A 24,179-nucleotide genomic window follows, 5' to 3' on the forward strand; every position below is an offset into this window, starting at 1 on the left:
TACACACACACACACACACACACACACACACACACACACACACACACACACATACTCTCTCTCATCAATCAGTGGTTTAAAGTAGTCTGGTCAAAGTAGAAGCATCTAGGTATGTTAGTCCCTCAAGTCCATACTCTTATTTACCCTTTGCACTCAGATGTCCCCTCTGAGGGGACATCATAAATCTAGCAAACCACTCAGATGTCCCCTCTCAGGCTATTTAAAAAGATTGCTGGTGATTATACAGGACAAAGTTATGCCAGTGTAAATTTTTCAAAACTGTATGTTTCCTTGAAGTTTTTCATTCAAATTGCACAAAAAGTAAATAAAGAGATGAAATATATACTGAGATATATGTAAAAAAAGTCAGCTGGTGCTATGTAGAAAGAAAATGTGTGAGGTGCCTTCACAATGATGCAGACTGGACAATAAATTACATATTATTAGCCAGGCTCGGTGGCTCAGCCTGTAATCCCAGTGCTTTGGGAGGCCGAGGTGAGTGGACTGCCTGAGCCCGCGGGTTCGAGAGCCGCCTGGGCAACTTGGCGAGACCTCATCTCTACAATAAATAAAAAATTAGCTGGGTGTGGTAGCGCGCACCTATAGTTCCAGCTACTTGGAAGGCTGAGGTGAAAGGATCGCTGGAGCCCAGCAGGTAGAAGCTGCAGTGGCCGGGAGTGGCCACTGCACTCCAATCTGGGTGACAGAGTGAGACGCCAACTCAAAAAAAAAAAAAAAATTACATATTATTAATGTGGGAGGAAGAAAATGAGACTGCATTGTCTGCTTGAATAGAAAAACATGTGGAAGACATCAAACAAATTACTATTGCATAACTTGTATCAATAAATCTAAAATGCATGTTGGTGCCTGTTTCACACATTATCACGTTAGAAAAATATAAGGCATGAAATTTGGATTTTTTTGCTATAACTAAGTTTCTTAATGTCCAGAATTCCATTATAAGCCAAATATCATTGGAATAAAATAATTAGTTCCAACACTGTATTATTCAATATGGTTAATACCACAAGTGTAAATGGCAATAGGGTTAAGGCATTATGATAGTCGCAGAGAAAACAGTAATACCTTTAAGCTATGTCCATATCAAGAAAATTGATACAGTGCTAAATGTTTTCTCAGTCTTCCTAACTGCATACAAAAAAGTACACCCAGAAGAGTGAGAGATCTGATTGGTCGAGAAACTGCTCCCCTCTGCCCTCAGTCCAAATCTTAAACATAACCTAAATTTAAAAGTCTTCTTGTCTGTTTTATTACATTATAAACCAAACATTTCTTATGACTTTGATATTCACTTAAAACAATGAATAATTTACAGTAAGCATGTTCTTGAAAAACAAGAAGTTATATACAAAACCAAACAAAAGTTAGAAGTTAGAAAACATGGTTTGAAATCACGAGGACCTAAGTATTGAGCTTACAAAAGAAGGAAGAGCCCTCTGAACTGGTTACTGTCTGCTCTAGTTGTCTGGTCGGAGTACTGTGCAGTCACAAGTTCAAGTCACATAGTCAGAGACCGGAGCCCCAACCTAGCTCTGTCACATGACTGCAGTGTGACCTCTGTGAAGAGCCACTCACTTCTCTAAGCTTTGATTTCTTTACCTATATAATGAGGGTAATAAATACCTACTTTATAGGACTGTGATATGAATTCAGATGAGATAATGTATGTCACCTACTTAAGCACAGTTTCTTGTACAAATTAATGATTGTTATTATTTGTTGCCATAACTCCCATAATATCATTATTTTCAAGAATGAAGACAGATTTTGAAATGAGCTTCTACTAGATTTTTTGGAAACTCATGAAGAGATGAGTGACTTTACAGCTTAACAACACTGGGCCATGTCAGGGCCTCCTTTGTGCAGTGACAGCCCTCAGGAAGGGTGGCCCAGGTGCCTTAGGGTAGAGCCAGATAAGGAGTCCATCCAAAGGTGACCACAAGAGCTGGAGGTGGCAGCATGCTCATTTCCTATTGCTAATGGAGCTGCTCAAAGAATGACCAACATCAAGTAAATACCCACATAGACAGTAAATCAAGTTCTGTGGTTGCGGGCAATGTCTTTGTAACCAGCTGGAGGAGCAGAGGGGCTATGCATATTCTATTTGCTCTGCAAGGAAGTATAAGAATGTTCTCTCTGAGTTCCTATTTCTCAGTCCTTTTTAAAGAGTTTTTAATGGACAACTTCCTGTAGAAAAATAATCTCCAACTAGTTAGTACACTGGGACAGAAGCATAAATATGATTGAACCTTCTAACATAAGTTTCACCACCAAGCAATTAAGTACAGCTCATTTGAGAAAATTAGATTAATTGGTCTTGAGTCAGAGAGACTTTTTTTTTTTTTTGAGTTGGAGTCTCACTCTGTCGCCCAGACTGGAGTGCAGTGGTCGCTCCCGACCACTGCAGCCTCAACCCGCTGGGCTCCGGCGATCCTTCTGCCTTAGCCTTCCGAGTAGCTGGAACTATAGGCGTGCGCTACCACACCCGTCTGATTTTTTGATTTATTGTAGAGACTTTAGCAGGAACGAATCCAAGCTCACATCCTAAGGAGCTAGAAAGGAACTGGCTGGCCTTCCGACCTCGCCTGGGGCCTGTGGCCCTCACACTGACCTGTGAAGAGCAGCGACCCTTTCAGCAGGTCTTTCCCCACCACTTCTTTTTTCAGGAATGCAAATTCCTCCATCAGGAGTTCAACATGCTCCTCGTGCAAGACTTTTCCTGTTGTGACAAAAAGGGAATAAAAAAGCAGTCATTGTCAGTTCTACCTAGCTGCGCACCCCAGAGTCTATGTCTGTCTTCCTCCACCAGAACACCCAGCACTCAGAGCTACCCTGGGCATGCAGGCAGGATGGCCCCACTACACCTTACACACCCCAGCTTAGAAGCCGCTTCTAAGCTTCCAGCAGAATGAAGACCTAAGAAGCAAGATGGTGTCCACCTGTCCCCAAAGGCATAATGAGACAGGAGATGTGTCTGAAAGCCAACAGAGTTAGCTTCTGTTCTAGACAGGAGGAGCGGTGCAGCGGAAAAATCTAAGAAACGCAGATAGAAAAGCAATTATGAGAAATAAAGGAGGTTAGGAAATAAAGGAGGTTAACTAAAATTACTCCATTCAAAGAATTGGAAGAACCAGATGATTTAAAAAAATGATCCAGTTTGGAGGGAGATAAAAGCCTTAATACTCACAACTAAAATTTTGGATTCTAAAAGAAAACCTAAAATATTTTGCTCTATAAAAAGTTTTTCATATCTAGGCCAGAAGCTCCATAAAATGCCAGAGCAATTCTCTGATTACAAAGTGTGGTTAGGATCTACAGTTTTACTGAAACAGATAGAAATCTGGGCCACAAGGAGATGTTCCCAGGACAGCAGCCTTTGCTTAACTCAGCTTCAAAGTAAATACTGCCACATGTTCTGGGCTTGTTCTGTATCTTATGAGTAAGCAGGTGTGTCAGCAGAGTCTCCAGAGAGTTAGGTGTGTGGAAGAGTGGGGTTCCTCCCTCTACTCCCTAAGACATGACTATACAAAGGGAGCTTCTCCTGAGAAAATGGTTTGCAATAAGTAGAAGCATCTCTCTTTGAGTGAAGTTTTGCCCTCCCCGCCCTCCAGGAGACTCTGGCCATCTGGGAAGTTGGATCATATACGGCAACATGTTGTATTCTCTCAGCACTGTGTAACAGGCGTCAGTTTCTGTATCCATGGTAGTGAAATAAACTATGTATCTTCCAGCTACATCTTTGGTTGTTTTTGTTATTCATTCAGTGTTCAACTGTGATAAACACACATGATAACCATTGTCGTGTGCCTGCGTACACGTACATACATATACACACACACCACACACATACATCCATATACATATTCATAGATATGTTGATTTTAAGGGCTTTTTATATTATTGACCTTGTTCTCAAATTATCTGTAACTTTTGCCATCCAAAATGACATAATATTTAGGTATGCCAAGTTGAATAAGATGATTACTTCCTGGGCTACATGTAAATACTGTAGTTATCTTTTCAATTCATTTTCTGCAGGTGAGTTACTAAGAGTTGTGAATGTTTGGCCAAGTAACCTTCTCAAGGACAATGACTATCTTTTTGTGACCCTAGTACCAAGCATACTCTCTCATACATGATGGTAACTATCATATAAATCCTGCTTAATCAATGTTTTAGAATGAGAAATGAATACGTTCTTAAAGAACAAAGGCTGCCCTCATTGTTAAGGGCTTTTTCTTTTTAAAAGCCACTAATGATATGATACGTACATGATATGCTTGTTTAAGAGACTCACATTCAGATTCTGCTTGTTCAAGAGACTCATATCAAGGCTATAGTATAATACTGGCCCTTGGTGTTTTGGTTCTCATTTTGTCTCATTTATTAAAAAGTTAAGTCCATTTTTAATGCAGACTTCTTTAGTTTTTATCTAATATGACTTTTCTGTTTCAGGATCACATCCAGGACACCATGAGACATTCAGTCATCATGTCTCCTGAGGTGTCTCTTGGACTGGAAGGTTTCTCATTCTCTGTTTTTAATGAACTTGACAGTTCTGAAGAGTAGGTTGGGTATTTTGTAGAATGTCCCTCAGTTGGGATTTGTCTCATGTCTTTCTCATAATTAGACAGGAGTCAAGTGTTCTGCAAAGGAAGAAACTACGGAAGGACTATTATCATCATCATATCAAGGGTATATGCTACTAATATGACTTATCACTATTGATGTGACCTTGGCCATCTGGCTGAGGTAGTGTTTGGCTTCTTCAGTGTAAAGTTACTCTTTTGTTCTCCTTTCCATATTGTACTCTTTGGAAGAAAGTCACTATATACAGGGCATTACCTTTTGAAGAAACTTAGCCTGCTATCCTGTAGAGTGGTCTACATTCTAGTCTGCTCGATTGTTAAATGACATTATTTAACTTGTTCCTCTATCCCTGTATTTCCTGTACTGAAAGTTTGGTTTAAATCCCATTTATATTTAGGTAAACATTTTGCAAGAATATTTCATGGGTAATGCTGTGCACATCACACCAGATGGCTTGTGCTGTCAGACTGAGTCATATTAGCAATCACTGGGTTAGGATGTTGACCACAGAGTTCTTCATTATAAAAGCACATTTTCTTCCCTTTGCAACAAATCTGCGGGGCCATACTTTGGCATCTTGCATTTTCCTCATGAGCTTCAGAGCCAGGTGATGGCTCTGAAGCTCTCCACTCTCTTCATTCACTCAGCTGTTCATTCAACCATCTATTAAAGATCTAGTAAATTTCAGGCAGTGTTTAGCTGCTGTGGCTATAGAGGTAAAAGATGGACTCTGTCCTCCAGGGCTACAGCCCAATGTTAGAGAAAGACAAGAGTTTCAATAAAGTATGCTCAGTCTACATTGGTGGTAAGCACAGGATGCCTTCTTTGGTGATTTTCATTATAATTATTCACCATATTTTGTCTCTATGTTAAGGATTTTCAGTAGTAAATGTTGAAACAAGAGTTTGTGATTTAAACTTCATTTAACTAAGTCCTCTATTCCCTAAACATTCTTTTTAAACATTTTTTTATTTTTATTTTTAGGGGAGAGCGCGAACACAGTTCCCCACTACCATAAATTATGCAGCAGAGTTTCCCACATTTGGGGAAATCGCAGGAATCAGCACATCCGGAGTGCAATGGATGAGCCTCACCTGAGAAAACCACCTTTGTGATCAAGGTATCTCCCCTGCCAGGTAAAGCAGCCCCTAAACATTCTAGTTAGTTCCAGTTGCCTCCAAAGAGGGGCTTGTTCAGTTATTGTAAAACAAAAACCTCTGGAGAGTAGCATGGCTTAGGGGAATGAATGTGAGATTCAAATCTCTACCTCCCACTTAGCAGTCATGTTATTAAGTTTTGTGAGCTAATACAAATGATTTTATTTCTTTGAGTCATGGTTTTCTTTTCTTTTCTTTTTTTATTTTTTTGAGTTGGAGTCTCACTCTGTCACCCAGGTTGGAGGGCAATGGAATGCTCCCGGCCACTGTAGCCTCGACCTGCTGGGCTCCGGCAATCCTTCCGCTTCGGCCTTCCACGTAGCCAGAACTACAGGCGTGCGCTACCATGCCCAGCTAATTTTTTTTAATTTCTTGTAGAGACAAGGTATTGCCAAGTTGCCCAGGTGGGTCTTGAACCTGAGGGCTCAGGCAATCCTCTCACCTCAGCCTCCCAAAGCACTGGGATAACAGGCTGAGCCACTGAGCCCGGCCCTGAGTCACGGTTTTCTATGCAGAAGCTAGCAAAAATACCTACCTCCAAGGGTTTGTAGGCAAAGTGAGCAAATGACATATGAATTGCTCAGCAGAGTTTCCAAGTACCTGGCATATACTAAATAATAAGTGGTTGTTCCTTTTGAGAAACAACAAAAACCATGCATATAACACAACCAGTTTCTTTTCTTTTTTTTTTTTTTTTTTGAGTTGGAGTCTCACTCTGTCGCCCAGACTGGAGTGCAGTGGGCGCTCCTGGCCACCTCAGCCTCAACCTGCTGGACTCCGGCGATCCTTCCGCCTCAGCCTTCCAAGTAGCCGGAATTACAGGCATGTGCTACCACGCCCGGCTGATTTTTGATTTATTGTAGGGATGAGGTCTTGCTGCCCAGGTGGGTCTCGAACCCGCGGGCTCAGGCAATCCACTCACCTCAGCCTCTCAAAGGTGCGGAATTACAGGCTGAGCCACCGAGCCCGGCTAAGACAACCAGGTTCTATGATTTGTGCATTTTCCCACTAGCAACTTAAGTATCACATGAATAGAACCAAAATAATGTCATGACACAAGCACAGGAAGAAGCTAATTCATACGTTTTCCTTAGAGTTCAAAGAAGCGGACAGGCCTTGGCTGAAAGCTTGCAAATTCCCACCCATCCCTCTGCCCTCCACATACTTCCCTATGGGGCTCTACAGTGGGGTGAAGTGGGTGTTGGGAGCCCATAGTACTAGTTTAGCCAGGACAATAGATCTCAAACAGGGTTAAGTTTTAAAGGCATAGAGACGGTAGGTACCACAGAAATCCTGGAGGCAGAAACTAAGACAGACATAGTGTACGTCACCTTTCTGCTCAGCCAGCTCCCACAGTTCCTGAGCCGCGGCTGCAGACAGCGTCATGGGGTATTCCACAAGGACATGCTTGCCAGCATTAAGGAACTGCCTTTGGTAAAAGAGATAAATACAGGGAAAGAACACTTTAAATAAGCTTCATTAAAATGCTCGGCACAGCAGAGAACAGAATGTTATAACTGCACAAGGATTTCTCTGTATAAATGTGTCCTGAATGAGGGGGACAATCAGTGCGAAGGATACAGGGGGAGAACTAAACTGCACGTGATCCTCTACTATCCTGTGCCAGAATGACTTTCTTGTGATGTGTTAATTTGAACATTCATCCATTTATTCATTCAATTACGTGCTATTTATCAGTTACTCTGGTGGGGAAACAGACACATTTACAAATTAATCACCTATTACCGTACAACAGCTATAAATAAAGACTACAAAATCCATGGCAGCTAGCTCTGCCTGAAGTAGTCAGAAAATATTTCAGTAAGACCTATGAATTGGGTCTTGAAGTATGAGCAGACATTTTCCAGGTGCAGCGTGATGAGGGTCATTTCACTTTGAGCAGTATGTACAGGGGCTTGGGCGTCTGTGGGGCTTTGCCCATTTGCAAATTTCAGCCTAGTGGGGAATGGACTATGGGGGGGAGAAGGTAACAAGGCTGGAGAAGTAGCTGGGCACCTTACTGTGAAGGACCTAAACATGTTGTGCTCAGAAGTTTGGATTTTATTCTCTAGATGTAAGGGTACAAACATTTATAAGCACAGAAGTTACATGATCACTTTTTAAAGGAAATACATCCTGATGCCAGAGAAGGTTAAGGGGACCCAAGAAAGGTGTTTTTGTCCACTCTGGAGCTAGACTGATAAAGAGGGAGCATCTTATCCCTGGACGACAGCATGGTGGTAGCAGCTGTGGTTGAGAGTAGGAACTGAGAAGGAAGCTGAGACTCAGGGAGGCAGTTGGCACCTCCCTGTGAGATCCCAGGTCCTGTGGTTCACATTTCTGGGTTTGGCCCCACCAAATGCTTAAAGGGCTCTAGGTTTTTCATTCACAAGGTATAGGGAAGGTGGACACTTCACTTTTCCTCTTGCTCTACACACAATGTCATTTCCCCTCTTCACTGCCACCTCTATTTCCTTACCTACTCGCCTCATGGCCAAAACACTTCATACTCAAGGAACTGTCAGAGTTATTTCACGACAATGAAAGTATAAAGGACAAAATGTGGAAGCTCATCCAAACTTGGAAAGGAGGATAACAATTCACCAAGGAGCCATATCCTAAGCCATACGAAGAGGATGGTGTTCAAAACAACGCTCAGTGGGTTTTTACAAAGAAATAAAACACTTTAATTCTTAATGCCTCTATAACTCAAATTACAGCATCCTAAGTATTACTTTTACTATTTTTTCATTTCCTTTTCCATTTGTAACTGACAATAAGAATTTTTTAATGTTTTGACAGCAGTTTTTAAAGGTCACAGAATAGTCATAATTTTCCTCAGTGACTATGCAGAGCCTTCCTCAGGGCTTCAGCCTGCCCAGTCATTTTTACAGTCCTGCATTGCTGTGCAAGGCAAGGACTGCCTGCACTGAACACTTACCTGATGTAGTCCTCATGGCTGGAGCTCTCACTGCAGATATAGGCGACCTCAACCTCTTGGCTGGAAAGAGCATCTTCCAGAGAAATCTGCTGGACTCCATCAATGTTCCCGAGCTCTCGTCTATTTCAGTATAACAGATAAATGAAATTCAAAAGTAGGCAGAACATTGGCTTAGAATGAATGGGTACCACCCTTCTCTCCTCCCAGGCTTTTGGAAAGGAAGAAATTAATTTCCTCCCTCCTACTTCCAGGCAATTTTCCACTGTGGAGTGAGAAAAACAGCCGCCGGGTTGAAGTCAGGGCACCTGGCATCGAGCACCAACACTACCACTCACAGCACGCATGACCTGGGAGAGTCTTTGAGTCACTCCATCTCTAAAAACATTTTTAAAAAATCTACTTATATTTCATGACAAGTGGTCTCTATGGTCACTTTCAGTTCCATGCACTTGGTCAAACACTGTAGCTACCAAACCTAAGCCAAATCCATTCGGGGTATAAAATGTTATGTGATTTCATGTACTTCATGGCCTAGTCAAGAGCAAGTCAGGTGTCACTGCCTCCTTCATAGCTGAGCTAACAAAGCCCAGAGAGGTAGAGACTGTCACAGCTAACCAGGAGCAGAGGCAGGATGGGAACCCAAGGCCTTCTGATTCTTCTAGGGCATGGAAGAATTCTAGTGATAGGAGAGCCACAGCTAGGGCAGTCTACACTCTACCCAGGGCAGAGGCTGGGACAGGAGAGTAGTCCTCCATGGTTTGCTGTCATGGAGGAATATAGGACAGCCAGCAAGCAGGAGGTGCTCCACCAACTGAGAGCTTCAGCCAAGCGGCAACAAGCAGAAAGCACCGGGAGAGAGTTTGGTTCTCAAAGGATATGGTGCTAGGTTTCTTCCCACAGGTCTACCCAACCCACATGGCTTGATTTGACCAATACTTATTGTTTTCCTACTATGTGCTAGGCACTGTAGGAGAAATCATGGAGAATGAGTTAACACCCTTACCTTCCAGTGAGTTCACAGTCTGGTAGAGGGAGGAAGGCACACACAGACACACACACGACGCAAGACTAACATGAGAAACATGCTGGCAAGTAGGGGATGGAGACTAAGGGAAGGCAAAGAACACATCTAGTTTGGGTTTCAGAAAAGGCTTCCTGGGGAGTTGGTAGAACTTAGCAGGTGGGGCATGGGTGGAGAGGATGTGAGGAGGGAAACAGTGATGGCAGGGGTGCAAGAATGCAGGAATGTGACCTGGCCATCTTCCCAGGTAGTTTAGATGTTCCCACTGCACTGATCTTGGTGGCCAACTGGCAGAGGACTGGGTCTTAAAAGAAATGGAGAGATGCCACTACAGCCTTGAGCCCAAGTATTGTGTTCAATCCAGCTTCAACTGGGAGTGCAATGGGGGTTACAGTGCTGGCTAGTATTAACTTTGATCTCTCATTTATGAGCAGGTTCCTTGGAATCGTACAGAGAAGATTGGTCAAGGGCAGTTTCCAGCACTTCTGGGTCTTCCTGGTGCCCCCAAACCCATTTTTAAATCCTTAAAGGAGGGGCTGGTTTTGAGACAGGCAGGGAGAGGGTGGTCCCGTGTCTTAAAACATGAAAAACCTTCTGTAGGACCATCATAGCAGTTACTTATGCTTTGTGTAAATATTAATCTGGTTTCTCTAAAGTACTAGAAATAGGAAACAGAGACTTGCCTAACTTGCTCACTGACACATTACCAGGCCCAGACCAGTGCCTGTACCTGGTTCATAATTAACATTATGGATTAGTCTGGTGGGTGGTGTGTGTGTGTTTGTAAGGGTGAGGTGAAGAGTTGAGCATGGGGTGAGGAAGAAGAAACAAGGTGATGAGTTTGGTTTTGACTGGAGATGACTGAATCCTTAAAGAAAAGAGGGGCTCAAAGTTACCAATGGAAAAAGAACACAGGGTGTTTAAAAGACAGGCTTTGGAATCAAACAGGTTGACGTTCAAATTCAGTTCTTACACGTTCCAGCTGTATGACCTCAGGCAAATTACTTAACCTTTCTGTGGTTCAGCTTCCTTATCTGTAAACTGGGGTTGATATTGGTACCTAGGATGAAATCCTGGATGTAAAGCTCAAGGCTATCACACGGATGGCTATGATGACTGACATTAGGATTAACTAGTGTAACCTAAAGCATTCTTCCAGGCCAGAACCCCACGTGTCACTGTGCCCCGTCCATCACTATCAGATCTGTGTTCACTCTCCCTGCCTCTGTCTTTGCAGCTCCCCTAGGCTGACTCACTGCACATCCCAGCTGCAGGCCCAACATGCTTCTGTTCTCAGACCCACCCAAACTTGAGATCTACGCACAGCTCTCCAGAGGGGAGCTAGCCCTCCCTTCCCTAGGTCTAGAAAATCTCCAAGTCCTGCAGCTAATCTATTAGCTACACTGGACTTTCCATGAATGATGAGGCACAAAGCAAGTGTGAGCCACCTGGACACGAAGCCGATCAGGTTCAGGAATGCCGAGGAAGGGTGTGGATTCCGCATGTCCCTCATCCGCACGGAGCCAGCTCTGCCAACGCCAACCACCACCACGCCAAACTTCCTCTCAGGCTGAAACACAAGAGGCCAAGGTGGGGTCTGAAAAGAGGTCAAGCATCCAGCAGAGGACAGCAAGCCTAAGGACTAGTCAGGGTTCTGCTAAGCAAGCAAGAAAAGTAGCCAACCTAGAACACACAGGAGCCTTGGTACTAAGGTTGGGACACGACATTCCCCAAGAGGAGGGTTTGGAGAGAAGTCAACTCCGACAGCCCCATGTGTCTTTGTGTTGAAAACCTTCTGGGTCCCCACGGAAAAGGTTCCCCCCCGTTGGCTCTTCATTCCTACTGCCACTGCTCCAATGATGAGGCAGCTTTCCTTTTTACGCCATATGCAGCCCATGGTGTGGTACCGCTGGCCTCCCTGGATCCCTCCTCCAGTGGATATGTGAATCTGACAAAGCTAGGAGTCATTCAGAGGCCACAGAGCCTGGTGAGGTGCTGGCTGACAAGGGCCAATGGGTAGACTGTGATTGGTCACCTTACTCGGCTGGGGACCCATGGGGTTCGAACCTCACTGTGGCCTTCTGAGTTCCAACCAACTTCACTCCCACTCTACTGTGGTACCTTAAATATCATTTAAGTGGGCCGGGCACAGTGGCTTATGCCTGTAATCCCAGCACTTTGGGAGGCCGAGGTGGGAGATTTGCCTGAGCCCATGGGTTCGAGCCTGAGCAACGTGGCGAGACCTCATCTCTACATTAAATCAAAAAATTAGCTGGGCATGGTGGCATGTGCCTGTAGTTCCAGCAGATTGGAAGGCTGAGGTGGAAGGATTGCTTGAGCTCAGCAGGTTGAGGCTGCAGTGGCCGCGAGCGTGCCGCTGCTCTCCAGCATGGGTGACAGAGTTGAGACTCTGACTCAAAAAAAAAAAAAAAGTAATATCATTTAAGTGCACTGCTGGAGGCTGTAACTGAAGTGTTTTACAGTGAAGTATCCAGTCAACTTTTTAAAGTCACATAGCAACTCAATATAATAACTGATAAAAATGATCTACACATCTTTTTCTTTTCTAAGTCAATATCTCACTCTGCCACTCAGACTAGAGTGCAGTGGCACACCCACCGCAGCCTTGACCTCCTGGGTTCAGGAGATCTTTCTGCCTTAGCCCTCCACGTAGTTGGACCTACAAGTGTGTGCCACCACATCTGACTAATTTTCTTAAAAAATTTATTATAGAGACTAGGTTTTGCCATGTTACCCAGGCTGGTCTCAAACCCATGGACTCAGGCAATTCTCTCGCCTCTGCCTCCCAAAGTGCTGGGATTACAGGTGTGAGTCACTGCACCCGGCTTACATGCATCTCTGAAACCCAGTTCTCCTTGGATGTCTCCAAGCATAGAAATTTGAATGTCACCTCAGATGCGCCCCTTTCCTCTACCGTTGATATCCAGTTGCCACCACTTCCCACTGATTCTACCCCCTCTCCTGTGTCCACTGCTCTCATCGTAGTTCAGGATTTCTTCTAAATGTTTGGGGGCTTTTCCATACGTCTTTCTATTATTGATTTCTCATGTGGTCAGAAAACATTTAAATGATTTGAATCTTTTTAGATTTATTGAGGCATATTTTATGATCCCAAATATGGTCTATCTTGGTAAATGTTTTGGGCATATTTGAAAATCATGTGCATTCTGCTTCTCTTGGGTGGAGTGTTCTACAAGTCTGTTAGGCCAAGTTGTTCAGGTCTTCTGTATTCTTACTCATTTTCTGTCTATTTATTCCAGTAATTATTGAAGGGTAGTGAATCCTCTGAATGTAATCGTAGATTTGTATATTTCACATGTCAGTCCTATCACTTTGACCTATGTATTTTGAAACTGTTATTAGGTATATATATATGGCTAAGAGAGTTATGTTTTCTTGATTAGTTGATCTCTTTTCTAAAATGACTGTTTTGATTCCTGGTAATAGTCTTTGCCCTGTAATTTGTTTTCTCTGATATTAACAATCCATTCCAAGGGTACCCGATCTCAAACTAGGCAAAATGGGGACCAAAGGGAGGCCCAAACTTTATCTGAACGATGTTGAGTTGTGTACCTAATCCTGAATTGTACCCCACATCTTTAAAACAAAAAATAAATAAAAATAAAACCAGGGATGAAGATCACACTCCTCTCTACAGCCCTCAAGACCCTGCCCATTCTTTAACTTCATCCAGCTCCTCACACCACCCCCCCGCCACCCTCTGCCTCACACGCCCACTCCCTGGCCTTCCACGTTCTCAAAGAGCTCTTCTCACTCCTACCTCAGGACCTTTGCACTTGCTCTTCCCTCTGCTGGGGATGATACCCGCACCCCCAGCCCCATATCCCTTCACTTAGTTAACCCTTACTTATCCTTTACATCTCTGGCTCAAATATTACTTCCTCAGAGAGGCCTTCCTTGACTGCCAGACTACATAAGATCCCCCTGCCACGTGTTCTTCCATTTCTTTTACTTTTTCTTTATGGCCCTTATCCAAGGGTGTATGTGTGTATGTACATGTGTATGCAAATTGATTCACGCCTAGATCTTGTACTTGACTTTAAGATCCAGGAAAGCAGGGACCATATCAACTTTTCAAAACAACTGTATATCCAGAACCAGGTACAGTGGCTACTGTATATACCTCTAGTTTGTTACAGTCCCTGTTTGTTACACTCCCTATTGCCTTCCCAACTCTGAATAAAGTGTTCATTGCAATAAAAACAAAAATCCATTCCACATTTCCACTGATCATTGTTAGCATAATACGTTTCCCCCATCCTTTTACATTTAATCTATGTGTGTTTTCATATTGAAAGTGAATTTCTTCTAGGCAGCATATAGTCAGGTCTTGCTTTTTTATTCAATTTAACAATCTCTACCTTTTAGTTGAAGTGTTTAGACAAGTTACATGTGATTATTGATACAGCTGTGTTTCCATTCAGATTCTATCCAAATCTTACTATTTGTCCAATTTATTTTTTCCCTCTTTTTCTGCCTCCTTTTGGATTAATAAAGTATTTCTTAGGGTTCCATTTTATTTCATTTGTTGGCTGTTTAACTTTTTTAAGAGGTTATTTTAGGGCTTTTATATTACCTACACTTTACTTATCAGAGTCTACTAGTTAAAGTAATATCATACCACTCCACATATAAGAACATGACAACAGTATACTTCCGTCTCCTTTCTCCTGGATTTCATACTGTTGTTACACAGTTGACTTCTACGTTTGCTATAACCCCATCAGAAACCAGTCAAGATTCAGTCTGGAAAAGAGAACCCATTCTATGTATTCTAAGAGAGGTGTGTTTGTGTGTGTGTGTGTGTGTTTGAGTCGGTGTCTCACTCTTGTTGCCCAGGTTGGAGTGCAGTGGCACACTCACGGCCACTACAGCCACGACCCGCTGGGCTCAGACAATCCTTCCGCCTCAGCCTTCCAAGTAGCTGCAACTGCAGACGCATGCCACCACGCCCGGCTAGTTTTTGTGATTTATTGTACACACAAGGTTTCACCAAGTTGCCCAAGCTGGTCTCGAACCTCTGGGCTCAGGCAATCCTCGCGCCTCGGCCTCCCAAAGTGCTGGGATTACAGGCTGAGCCACTCTGCCTGGCCAGTATTGACAGTTTTAATACAGGAATCAGAGGCTTACATAACCACTGCAACTAAGCTTGACGACCTGCTGCTGCAAAATGACACACTGGCCTTGGCTCACACATCTGACCGGAACGGCTCCCTAGGAGTGACAGTCTCTCCTTCTTCAGCCTTTCAAGTTTCCTGGCAGACCTTCTAGCTGGTGGATTTCACACATAGATGGGGACTCTGGGAAATGTAGTTCCCAGCTCTCCTCCACAAGGCAGGGAAAAGTACAGGAAAGAGTGCCATGATACCCACTGACAATAGGTGACTTCATCCAGTTAATCCCTTTTAGGTTACAAGTCTAGTTGTTTATTTTTTCTTTTATGAGTCTTATTTCTAAAAAGCAGTAAGATAGTCTCTGGAGAAATCTGCACAGTCAAAACACATATCCCTGATCAAATATTTGTTTCCTTTTTTTTTTTTTAGAGTCAGAGTCTCACTGTTGCCTAGGCTGGAGTGCAGTGGCATGCTCACGGCCACTGCAGCCTTGATCTGCTGGGCTCCTTCCGCCTCAGCCTTCCAAGTAGCTAGAATCACAGGCGTGCACCACCATATGCAGCTAATTCTTTGATTTACTGTAGAGACGAGGTCTCACCATGCTTCCCAGGCTGGTCTCAAATCCCTGGGCTCAGGCAATCCTCTTGCCTCGGCCTCCCAAAGGGCTGGGATTACAGGCGTGAGCTACCGTGTCCAGCGTGTTTTCTTTTTAACCAAGAAAAGGAGACAGGCAATCCCCTTGTTAGGTTTAATATTTATGGCATTCCTCAGATTAACTACCAAAGTATTACAATTCCAGATAACAACCAGGACAAGCTTCTAATAGCCTAAAAAAGTGACAAGGTTAAGAAACAACTCTATTATCTATAAATGAGCCAAACTTTTTTCATTTCATTAATTAATGATGCACACAAACTTGTATTTAAAAAAAAATCTGGCTTGACTAGTCTGTGAATTATGAATTACTTTAGGATTTGGTTTAGATATCATTCCCTTGCAAAACTGACACAGGAACAAGATGTAGGAGAAAACATCGATATTGTACCTGAGATCCTCTTAGGGAAAGAACTTTATTTATTTTTTAGAGATAAGATTTTTCTGTCACTCAGGCTGGAGTGCTGTGATCATAGCTCACTGCAGCCTTGAACTCCTGGGCTCAAGAGATCCTTCTACCTCAGCCTTCCGAGTAGCCAGGACTACAGGTGCACATCACCACGTGCCTTTTAAAATTTTTGTAGAGACAGGATCTTGCTATGTTGCCCAGGCTGGTCTAAAACTCCTGACTTTAAGCAATCCTCCCATCTTGGCCTCCCAATGTGCTGAAATTATAGGCATGAGCCACAGTGCTCAGACAGAACTTTATTTTTGAGAAAAATCACTTGCTAGACCTTTTAATATACACCTCTTCATTTTATGTGAGTCCTCTTCAAGGCATGTTCTCAAAGCAAAATGCAAATCAAAGATAGCTAAATTGTTCTGCAGTGGTCGCTAAAACTTTAGGGGTAGGAACTGGCAGGAGGCAGAGGAAAGGGGAAGAAAGACAAACAGAAGGGGAAAGGGCATACAGGTCAGGAGGAGGCCGAAGTCTGCAGAGAAGAGAGCCAGGTAAGAAAAGCCCAGTGGAGGAGGGGGCGATGGACTTCTAGAAACCAGGACGTCTAAAATGCCATTGTTAGTTGTCTGTTGTGGTCTGCTATCTTGAACCTTTGGTAAAATGCCACTATATACACTTCTATAGAGGTGGTATTTGATGAACAAAGGAACAGGAGCGGTTTTGAGACAGTAGAAAAGCAACCCACATAAGACACAGCAAAGTGGCTCAGAAACTAATTCAGGACCAAATCACAGTCACAGAGTGAGCTTGCTATCCAACACTTGGACTCACAGAAACTGGTGTTTAGCAGTTCAGACCTGAAAAGAGAATCCATACAAAGTCAGGATTAAGAGAAACGTGCTCCACCAACTTAGGAAAAAAAAGATGAAGGGGGTAAAAGAAATATAAAATCACGGTAGAAGAACTTCAAGGTTTGAGGCATGAGGGCAGGTGCTGGACTACCACTCTGGGAGGAGGAAGAGGGATTCCACACAGAAAGAATACGCTCATAGTTTCCATCCATTGTTTGCAAGGATCAAGAAGTTTGACAACACACTGGTCGGTATGGGAAAACAGGCATATCATGTGTTGTATGATGGAAAGAAAAACCTACTAGCGCTGGTAAATCCACCTGTAAGAAAGTAGCCTATAGAACTACACAGGTGAAATGACTTAGGCTTACTGCAGCCTTTTTCACAACAAGTAGAAGACTGAAGCAATCTGTATCTTATTAATAACAAGGCGGTATGTAAGTTATGATAGACCTGTGGAGTGGAGTATTACACATCTATAAAAAAAGAACAAGGAAGTCCTTTGTGTATAGAAAGAGATTGCTCTCCAGGATATACAATCAGGTGAGAAAAGAGAAGTCCAGACCCGTGTGAGCGGTGTGCTACAGTTGTGTGACAAAAGAAGGGGGTCAACTGAAGAAAAAAAAATACTTGTTGTACGAGTTTAGAATCTCTCTGAAACGATAGCCCAGAAACCAGTGACACGAAAACTGGTGACACGCTCTTGCGGCTGGGAAACAGGGGTAGGAGGAAAGAGGACTTCTCACAGCAAATCATTTTTTTCCTTCTTTTTTTTAATCCTTTAAGTTTTTGAATCACGTGAATCTATTAGTTATCCAAACACAGACAATCCCTTAAAACAGAAATAAATATCAGGTGCTCGGAGCAGGTGAGGACACTCAGTGGGCAGTGCCTTTGACACACTCCCCTCTCCCTCCTGGGGCTCCCTCTATAGTGCTCGGTGTCTGCCGCTGCCCCTGCCCCTGCCCTGTCCAACAACCCCAAATCTCCGACTCTTCTCACCCCTGGATCCAACTGCTGCCTCCTTGCGCTCCTCCTGGCCCCGCTGTAATTGGTTTTCTCTCCCGCACCTCTCTGCTTCACCATGGGTCACCATGGGCCTCATCGCCACATTCAAGGGCTCCCCAGCTATGGTTTCCTGACTTCAGACATATGTGACGCATACTTGGACCTCCTTTAAACCCACTCCTTCTCTTATCTCAAGCTACTGAGGTTTTCTTTTCACACTTCATTCAGGTGTGCGCATTTCCCAAGTCTCAATCCTCATCCCTGCTCTTCCTCCAGCATGTCCCCATTGTGAGGGAGGGGTCCCTCATTCTTAAGGCTTCCATGATCACCTCTGTGCCAAAGATGCCAACATCCTGCACCATGGTTCACCCTTTCCTCCAACCTGCAGTCCCAAGAAGAAATGTACCTGACTGTGCCACCAGTCCTGGGTCTCACATTCAGCTAAACTCCAACCATACACCCTTCCCAGCTGGCTGTCCTCTGAACTTCTGGGCAAAAGCCAGTGGTGGCTCTGGGAATCCTGTCAGGCATCCAGCTAAAAATGCTTGGAATCTAGGGAGTCCCTCCTGCATTCAACAAACATCCTCTGAGAGCAAAGGCTGATTGAGGTGGATGGTCCTTCTGCACCTCCCCCCACTGCAGCCAGGCTCTGTGCCACAGCAAGTTTTCCTTGAAATTTTCTGTCATATGATTTCCTTCCTCTATATTTTCACAGACCCACCCAAGCTCTGAATTGCATTAAAAGATTACTCAACAGTCTCTGAGTCATCTATCATTTAGTCAACTGCCATTTAGTGAAGACAAACTATGTATGAGGCATCATGCCAGATGCCATCAGGATACTAGGATGAACGAGGCACACAGACAGCTAAATTCAAAGTAGAGGATGGAAGGAAAAGGAAGATAAACACAGCGCAACAGAAATTCACAGGAGGGGTGTATCATTTCCAGAGAGAGGGCTCTGAGAAAGCTTCTCATGCAGCAGAAAGGACTCGTGAACCGGATGGATAGGGTTAGCTAGATGCAAAAACAAGGGCATTCATGGAGTCAGAAACATCACAGCTTATGTCCTTATTATGCCCCTCAAGACCCTGTGACTTAGAGCAATTTACTTAATGCTCATTTTCCTCAGCTCCAAAACAGGTACTAATAGCATCTTGCCCACAGGCTTTTTGTTAGGACTACACACATGCACATTGTGGGGTTCTGTGCAGCAGATTAACTATATGCCATCTTGAAAATGTAGAAAAGCTGGGCTCGGTGGCTCAGCCTGTAATCCTGCGCCTTTGGGAGGCTGAGGTGAGTGGATTACCTGAGCCCGCAGGTTCGAGACCCTCCTGGGCAGCAAGACCTCATCTCTACAATAAAATCAAAAGAATAAGCCGGGCGTGGTAGCGCATGCCTGTAATTCTGGCTACTTGGAAGGATCGCCGGAGCCCAGCAGGTCGAGGCTGCAGTGGCCGGGAGCGGCCACTGCACTCCAGTCGGCGACAGAGTGAGACTCCAACTCAAAAAAAAAAAAAAAAAAAAAGAAAATGTAGAAAAACTAAGAGCATGAGAAATGAACGATCACAAAATACAATTAAGTAAATTAAAAGTCTATCACACACTGGTTGCCAAAGGTTAGGAGTAAGGGCAGGCTGTGGCTATGAAAGGGGCAGCAGAAGGGAGCGTTGGGGTAGGCCTCTGTATCCTGACATCCTGATCATGGTGATGGGTACGCAAATCTACCCTTGTGTTTGCATGTGTTTTAACTGACCTGTACAGCAATAAATACATAAAGCGGTAAGTCAGACGTCAATTTTACTGTACATACATTTCAAAGGTATTTGTACAAAAACAAAATGTACATTTTCATGAACACACACAGACAAAAAAGGAAAACTTTTAATTCGTTACAAGAGCTGTCTTTGGCAGGGTGAGAGTGGGGATGAAGAAAAAAAGGAATAAAAAATAAATACAAGAGAGGCCTTGCACAGATCAACAAAACCTACATGTCATGAACCAGGGATGAGGACTATCCTCTGTGCCTAAGGTCTTTTCCTCCCAACTCTCAAAAAAGAGAAAGAATGACCCAGAGGAGAGTGATACAGTTTGGATGACTGTCCTCTCCAAATCTCATGTTGAAATGTGATCCCTGGTATTGGAGGTGGGGCTTGGTGTGAGGTGCTTGGGTCATAGGGGCAGATCCCTTGTGAATGGCTTGGTGCTGTTCTCATGGTTATGAGTGAGTTCTCGCTCTATTAGTTCACACGAGAGCTGTTAAAAGAGTCCGGCACCACCTCCTCTCTCTCTTGCTTCTGCTCTAGCTGTGTGACACGCTGCCACCCCTTCACCTTCTACCGTGATTGTAAACTTTTTGAGGCCTCATTCAAAGCCAAACAGATGCCAGGGCCATGCAGAACTGTGAGTCAAATAAACCTTTCTTCTTTATAAATTACCCAGCCTCAGGTATTTCTTTATAGCAATGCAAAATGGACTGATACAGTTAAGTAGAGTAAGTAAATAATTAGGAAAGCGAGGAAATGATGAGGAGGCAGAAAGTAAGGAAAGAAAAAGAGTCGAAGGATATTACAGTCTACTTATTGATCAGTTCCATGAGCACAAGTACCATATCTATGTTTTTCTTACCATTAGAGCCATCAAGCCAAGTCTAGAATCGGGAACAGGTGATGTCACATAAAAAGTTATTTTTTGAGTTGGAGTCTCACTCTGTTGCCCAGGCTGGAGTGCAGTGGCATCCTCCCAGCCACTACAGCCTTGACCTGCTGGGCTCAGAAGATCCTTCCGCCTCAACCTTCCAAGTAGCTGGAACTACAGGCGTGTGCTACCACACCCAGCTAATTTTTGATTTATTGTAGAGATGAGGTCTCACCAAGGTGCCCGGGTGGGTATGGAATCTGTGGGCTCAGGCAATCCACTCACCTAGGCCTTCCAAAGGGCTGGGATTACAGGCTGAGCCACCAAGCTTGGTCTGAGTTTTTTAACTATGTAACTTTTTGTACTTTTGATTTCTGAACTTAAAACAAAAAACCAACCTATTCTTCTCAGCCTGCATGCATGCCACATTTAGGAGACGGTTTTAATATTTTGAAGTAATATTTAAGCGGGAGCACAGTTTCTTTGTCACCCCAGAAAAACAGTTCATGTTCTGGAAAACTGGATAAGCAGAAGTCTGCAGACAGGAAGTGATGGGAAAATGAGTTGGGCATCTGTACAGGTCCATTAATTAGCACATAATTCCCCCTTAATGGGGCAGTGAAAGACCCCAGTGAGCCAAGTGTCACACAACTTATCACCCTCTCCCTTGGAATACAGAAAAGCAGTGAGTGGGAAGCCACCATTTCTGTGTAAACGCAAATTTCATTGAGACCTGTGGCTTTCTGTTTTTTCAGCAGTTAAACCCGACCCCACATCAGTTTAAATGACTGACTGAATAAAGGTGATGACAGATTGCATAGCCTTTAGTAACTGGCTGTTGGTGTGTGGGAAAGGAGTGAGGGGACTGACCGGACCACCAGACTAGTGAGTGGCTGTGTTGCCCTTCTGTGGCAACCTTACAAGAGGAAGCAGATTTGGGGCAGGTGAAAGCAGCAAGTCCAGCTTGGGTTAGAATGAGTCTGGAGTCCCTAAGGAGCCTTAGAATGAAGATGAGGAAACAGGTTGCTGGGTGTATGGGTATGGAGTTGAGAATGATCTATTTGAACAGATCCCTTTAGGACTTCCCTAAACACACACCTGATCATAAAAGCTGTGGGACTAGATGAACTCCTTAGAAAAGTGGATAGGGCAAGAAGTACCCTGGGAAACAAATTCTTTTTTTTTTTAATGTTTTTGTAGACACAGGGTCTTGCTATGTTGCCCAGGCTGGTCTTGAACCCCTTGGCCTCAAGCAATCCTCCCACCTCGGCCTTCTAAAGCATCGGGATTACAGGCATAAGCCACTGTACCTGGTCAAGAAACACAGATTCTTAAGGAACAGGGAGAAGAGGAACCAAGAAAGAGTCTGAAAGAAGTGACAAGAGAAATGGGCAGAAACCCTGGGGCATCAAGGGAGCATTTTAAGAACAGTGTGTTCTATAGTGTCAAGTGCTTTTAAGGAAAAAGTTCCTGCCAGATTTGGTAATGTGGCGCTCACTAGAAATCTTCCCCCGAGAAGCAGAGCAGTGAGAACAAAGTCATACTGCAGTGTGATTAGACATAAAAGGGAGGACAGAAAGTGGTGACAGATACTGAATGACAGATGTTTAAAGACTAGCAAGAAGACATAACCTAGGGACTTTTTTAAGAGGTAGAGGAAAAGCCATCAAAGAGGAAAGAAGAGATAACTGATAATTAACAGAAGTGTCACTGGGCCAGGAGGCATAGAATTAATACTACTGCAAAGTTTCTACTGTTTCTTTACAACCTAAAAGACCCTAAGAAGGGCCAGGCATGGTGGCTCATGCCTGTAATCCCAGCATTTTGGGAGGCTGAGGAAGGAGGATCACTTGAGGAGTGTAAGACCAGCCTGGGCAACATAGCAAGACCCTGTCTCTATTATTTAAAAAAAAAAAAAAAAAAGACCCTAAGAATTAGAGCAAGCCACAGGGTAAGCCACAGGGACCTTCAGATAAGGACGGCAGAGGCACAAGAAAGTGGTTATCAGAAGACAGCCCCAGGGGGCAGGCTGGCCAAGATAATGTAGTCGAGAGACTTACTTTTGTCTTTTCCATTTTGTAGCTTGACTTGTATACTATGGACATGTATTTACATTACTATACAAACAAATTTTTATAAAATGTAAAGAGATCATTGTTGACTCTGCCAAGACTCATTTCAGTATAATGGTAAGAAAAAAAGCTAGACTGCAACAGGTTAAGAATGACTCAGAGAAGAGAAGATGGAGAAATTATCTGCAGATATCTCCTTCAAGAAGCCTGCCTTGAAGGGGATGAGAAAGACAGGATAACAGTCACTAGACAAGACGTGAGATGGTGTGACAAGATGGGGCTTCAAGAGATCACTAAGCTCTGGGATCAATGGCCCTGAAGTCTGCCCTTCATCTGGACTTTCAGAGAAAAAGCCACATTAAGTTGGTTTTCTGCCAAGAACCTAGAACTCTCTTACTGATAAAAATATCCCTTCCATGGAAATAAGAGGAACAAGACAAATAGGCAGGAATTGAGGGAGAAGACGTCAGGTGGGATGTTTAAATTTTCCTCTGTAAAGTAAAAAGTGATCAAGTTGTGAGAACTTACTATTTTTAAAAAACGATCATGATGCTATGAGAAAGGAGGGAGCTGTGAGGTGTACAAAGCTTAGGGGGAGTGATGCAGCCTGGAACTGGCTGGAAATGGAGAGAGAGCTGCCTGGAGCCACAGTGCACCTGCAGGGTGGTGCCGAGCACCCCAGTGGACGGTGCTGAGATATCTGCCAGCTGCAGTGGCAGCACCAAGCTGTGCCACTCGTGCAAGACCACACTCCTGAGGACGCCCTCTGGGTTTGCCGGGGTGGATGGAAAGGTCAAGGGCAAGAGGAGGTGGGGCAACAGCATAACAGTGGTTGCAGGGATGAACTCCAAGGTCTAAGCTGCACTTGGGAGGGAGTCAAAGTAGGAAGGGGTTAATGAGCAAAACAAAAAAAGGACGAAGGGATGAAGAACTGGGTAACTCTGTGATCAACACACTAGAAGTGAGAGAACCAAGGAGCAGTGCAGAGAGATCCTAGTAAACAGAGCTAAGTGTCCCCAGCATAACCACACCCCCCCGCCACCTCTAGCTCAGGAGTCGTTTCAGGATTAGCTGTAGTGAACGAGTTCCTAGGAAGCTGGATGGACACGGTAAGAACCAGAAGGGCCTAATTCTTCTCGTATCACCCAGAGCCCTGTGCACATCAGTAGGGTGGAAGGGAAGTGCTTTCCAGTTTGTGCCAATGTTTCTGAAAGGGAAAGGATACTCTGCAAAATGGAAATGAGGGACACAGCAAGAAGAGCGTCCCTTAAGCTGGTCTTTGCAAATAACTCACCTCTGCACTCATCTTGGTCTCTTCCTTCGGTGGCTGTGAAGAGAAAAGCAGAGGATCAGGACCCTCGTGGCACCTGACCCAAATTCCACATAAACACTCCCCCTTGCCACCCTACTTCTCCCCTACCACCTCCTGTTCCATCAGCCTCATCTCCCCTGAATGTCTTCACCTTGTGCCCCCAATAAGAGCCAGTGTCTACTCTGGGGCTGGTAGTGGTTGACTCCCGAGATGTCACACCCAGCAACGCCTTCTCTAGAGAAGGGCATTTCCAACCACCAGCGTTCTTATCCCATACTGGCAGAGCAGCTGCAAATGTGATTTCCCTGTGGGAATAACACACTTCCCAAAGGTGGAAAACTATCCTTTGAGAG

General features: G+C 44.1%; 1 protein-coding gene across 1 annotated transcript in view; it reads right to left on the minus strand.

Annotated features, from left to right (window-relative positions):
• BLVRA (biliverdin reductase A) overlaps window positions 1–23,846 on the minus strand; it is a 30,716-nt gene extending 6,870 nt beyond the window's left edge. The window contains exons 1-5 of the mRNA XM_008057257.2: window positions 23,809–23,846; window positions 11,182–11,303; window positions 8,713–8,832; window positions 7,103–7,200; window positions 2,636–2,743 (exon numbers count right to left, since the gene is read on the minus strand). Coding sequence (XP_008055448.1) covers window positions 2,636–2,743; window positions 7,103–7,200; window positions 8,713–8,832; window positions 11,182–11,303; window positions 23,809–23,820 — 460 coding nt within the window. The 5' untranslated portion in view covers window positions 23,821–23,846. The remainder of the gene's footprint in view (window positions 1–2,635; window positions 2,744–7,102; window positions 7,201–8,712; window positions 8,833–11,181; window positions 11,304–23,808) is intronic.
• Window positions 23,847–24,179: the final 333 nt, after the last annotated feature.

This window comes from Carlito syrichta, unplaced genomic scaffold, assembly GCF_000164805.1.
Source record: "Carlito syrichta isolate Samal-C Ts95f unplaced genomic scaffold, Tarsius_syrichta-2.0.1 Scaffold302911, whole genome shotgun sequence".
Lineage (NCBI taxonomy): Eukaryota > Metazoa > Chordata > Mammalia > Primates > Tarsiidae > Carlito > Carlito syrichta.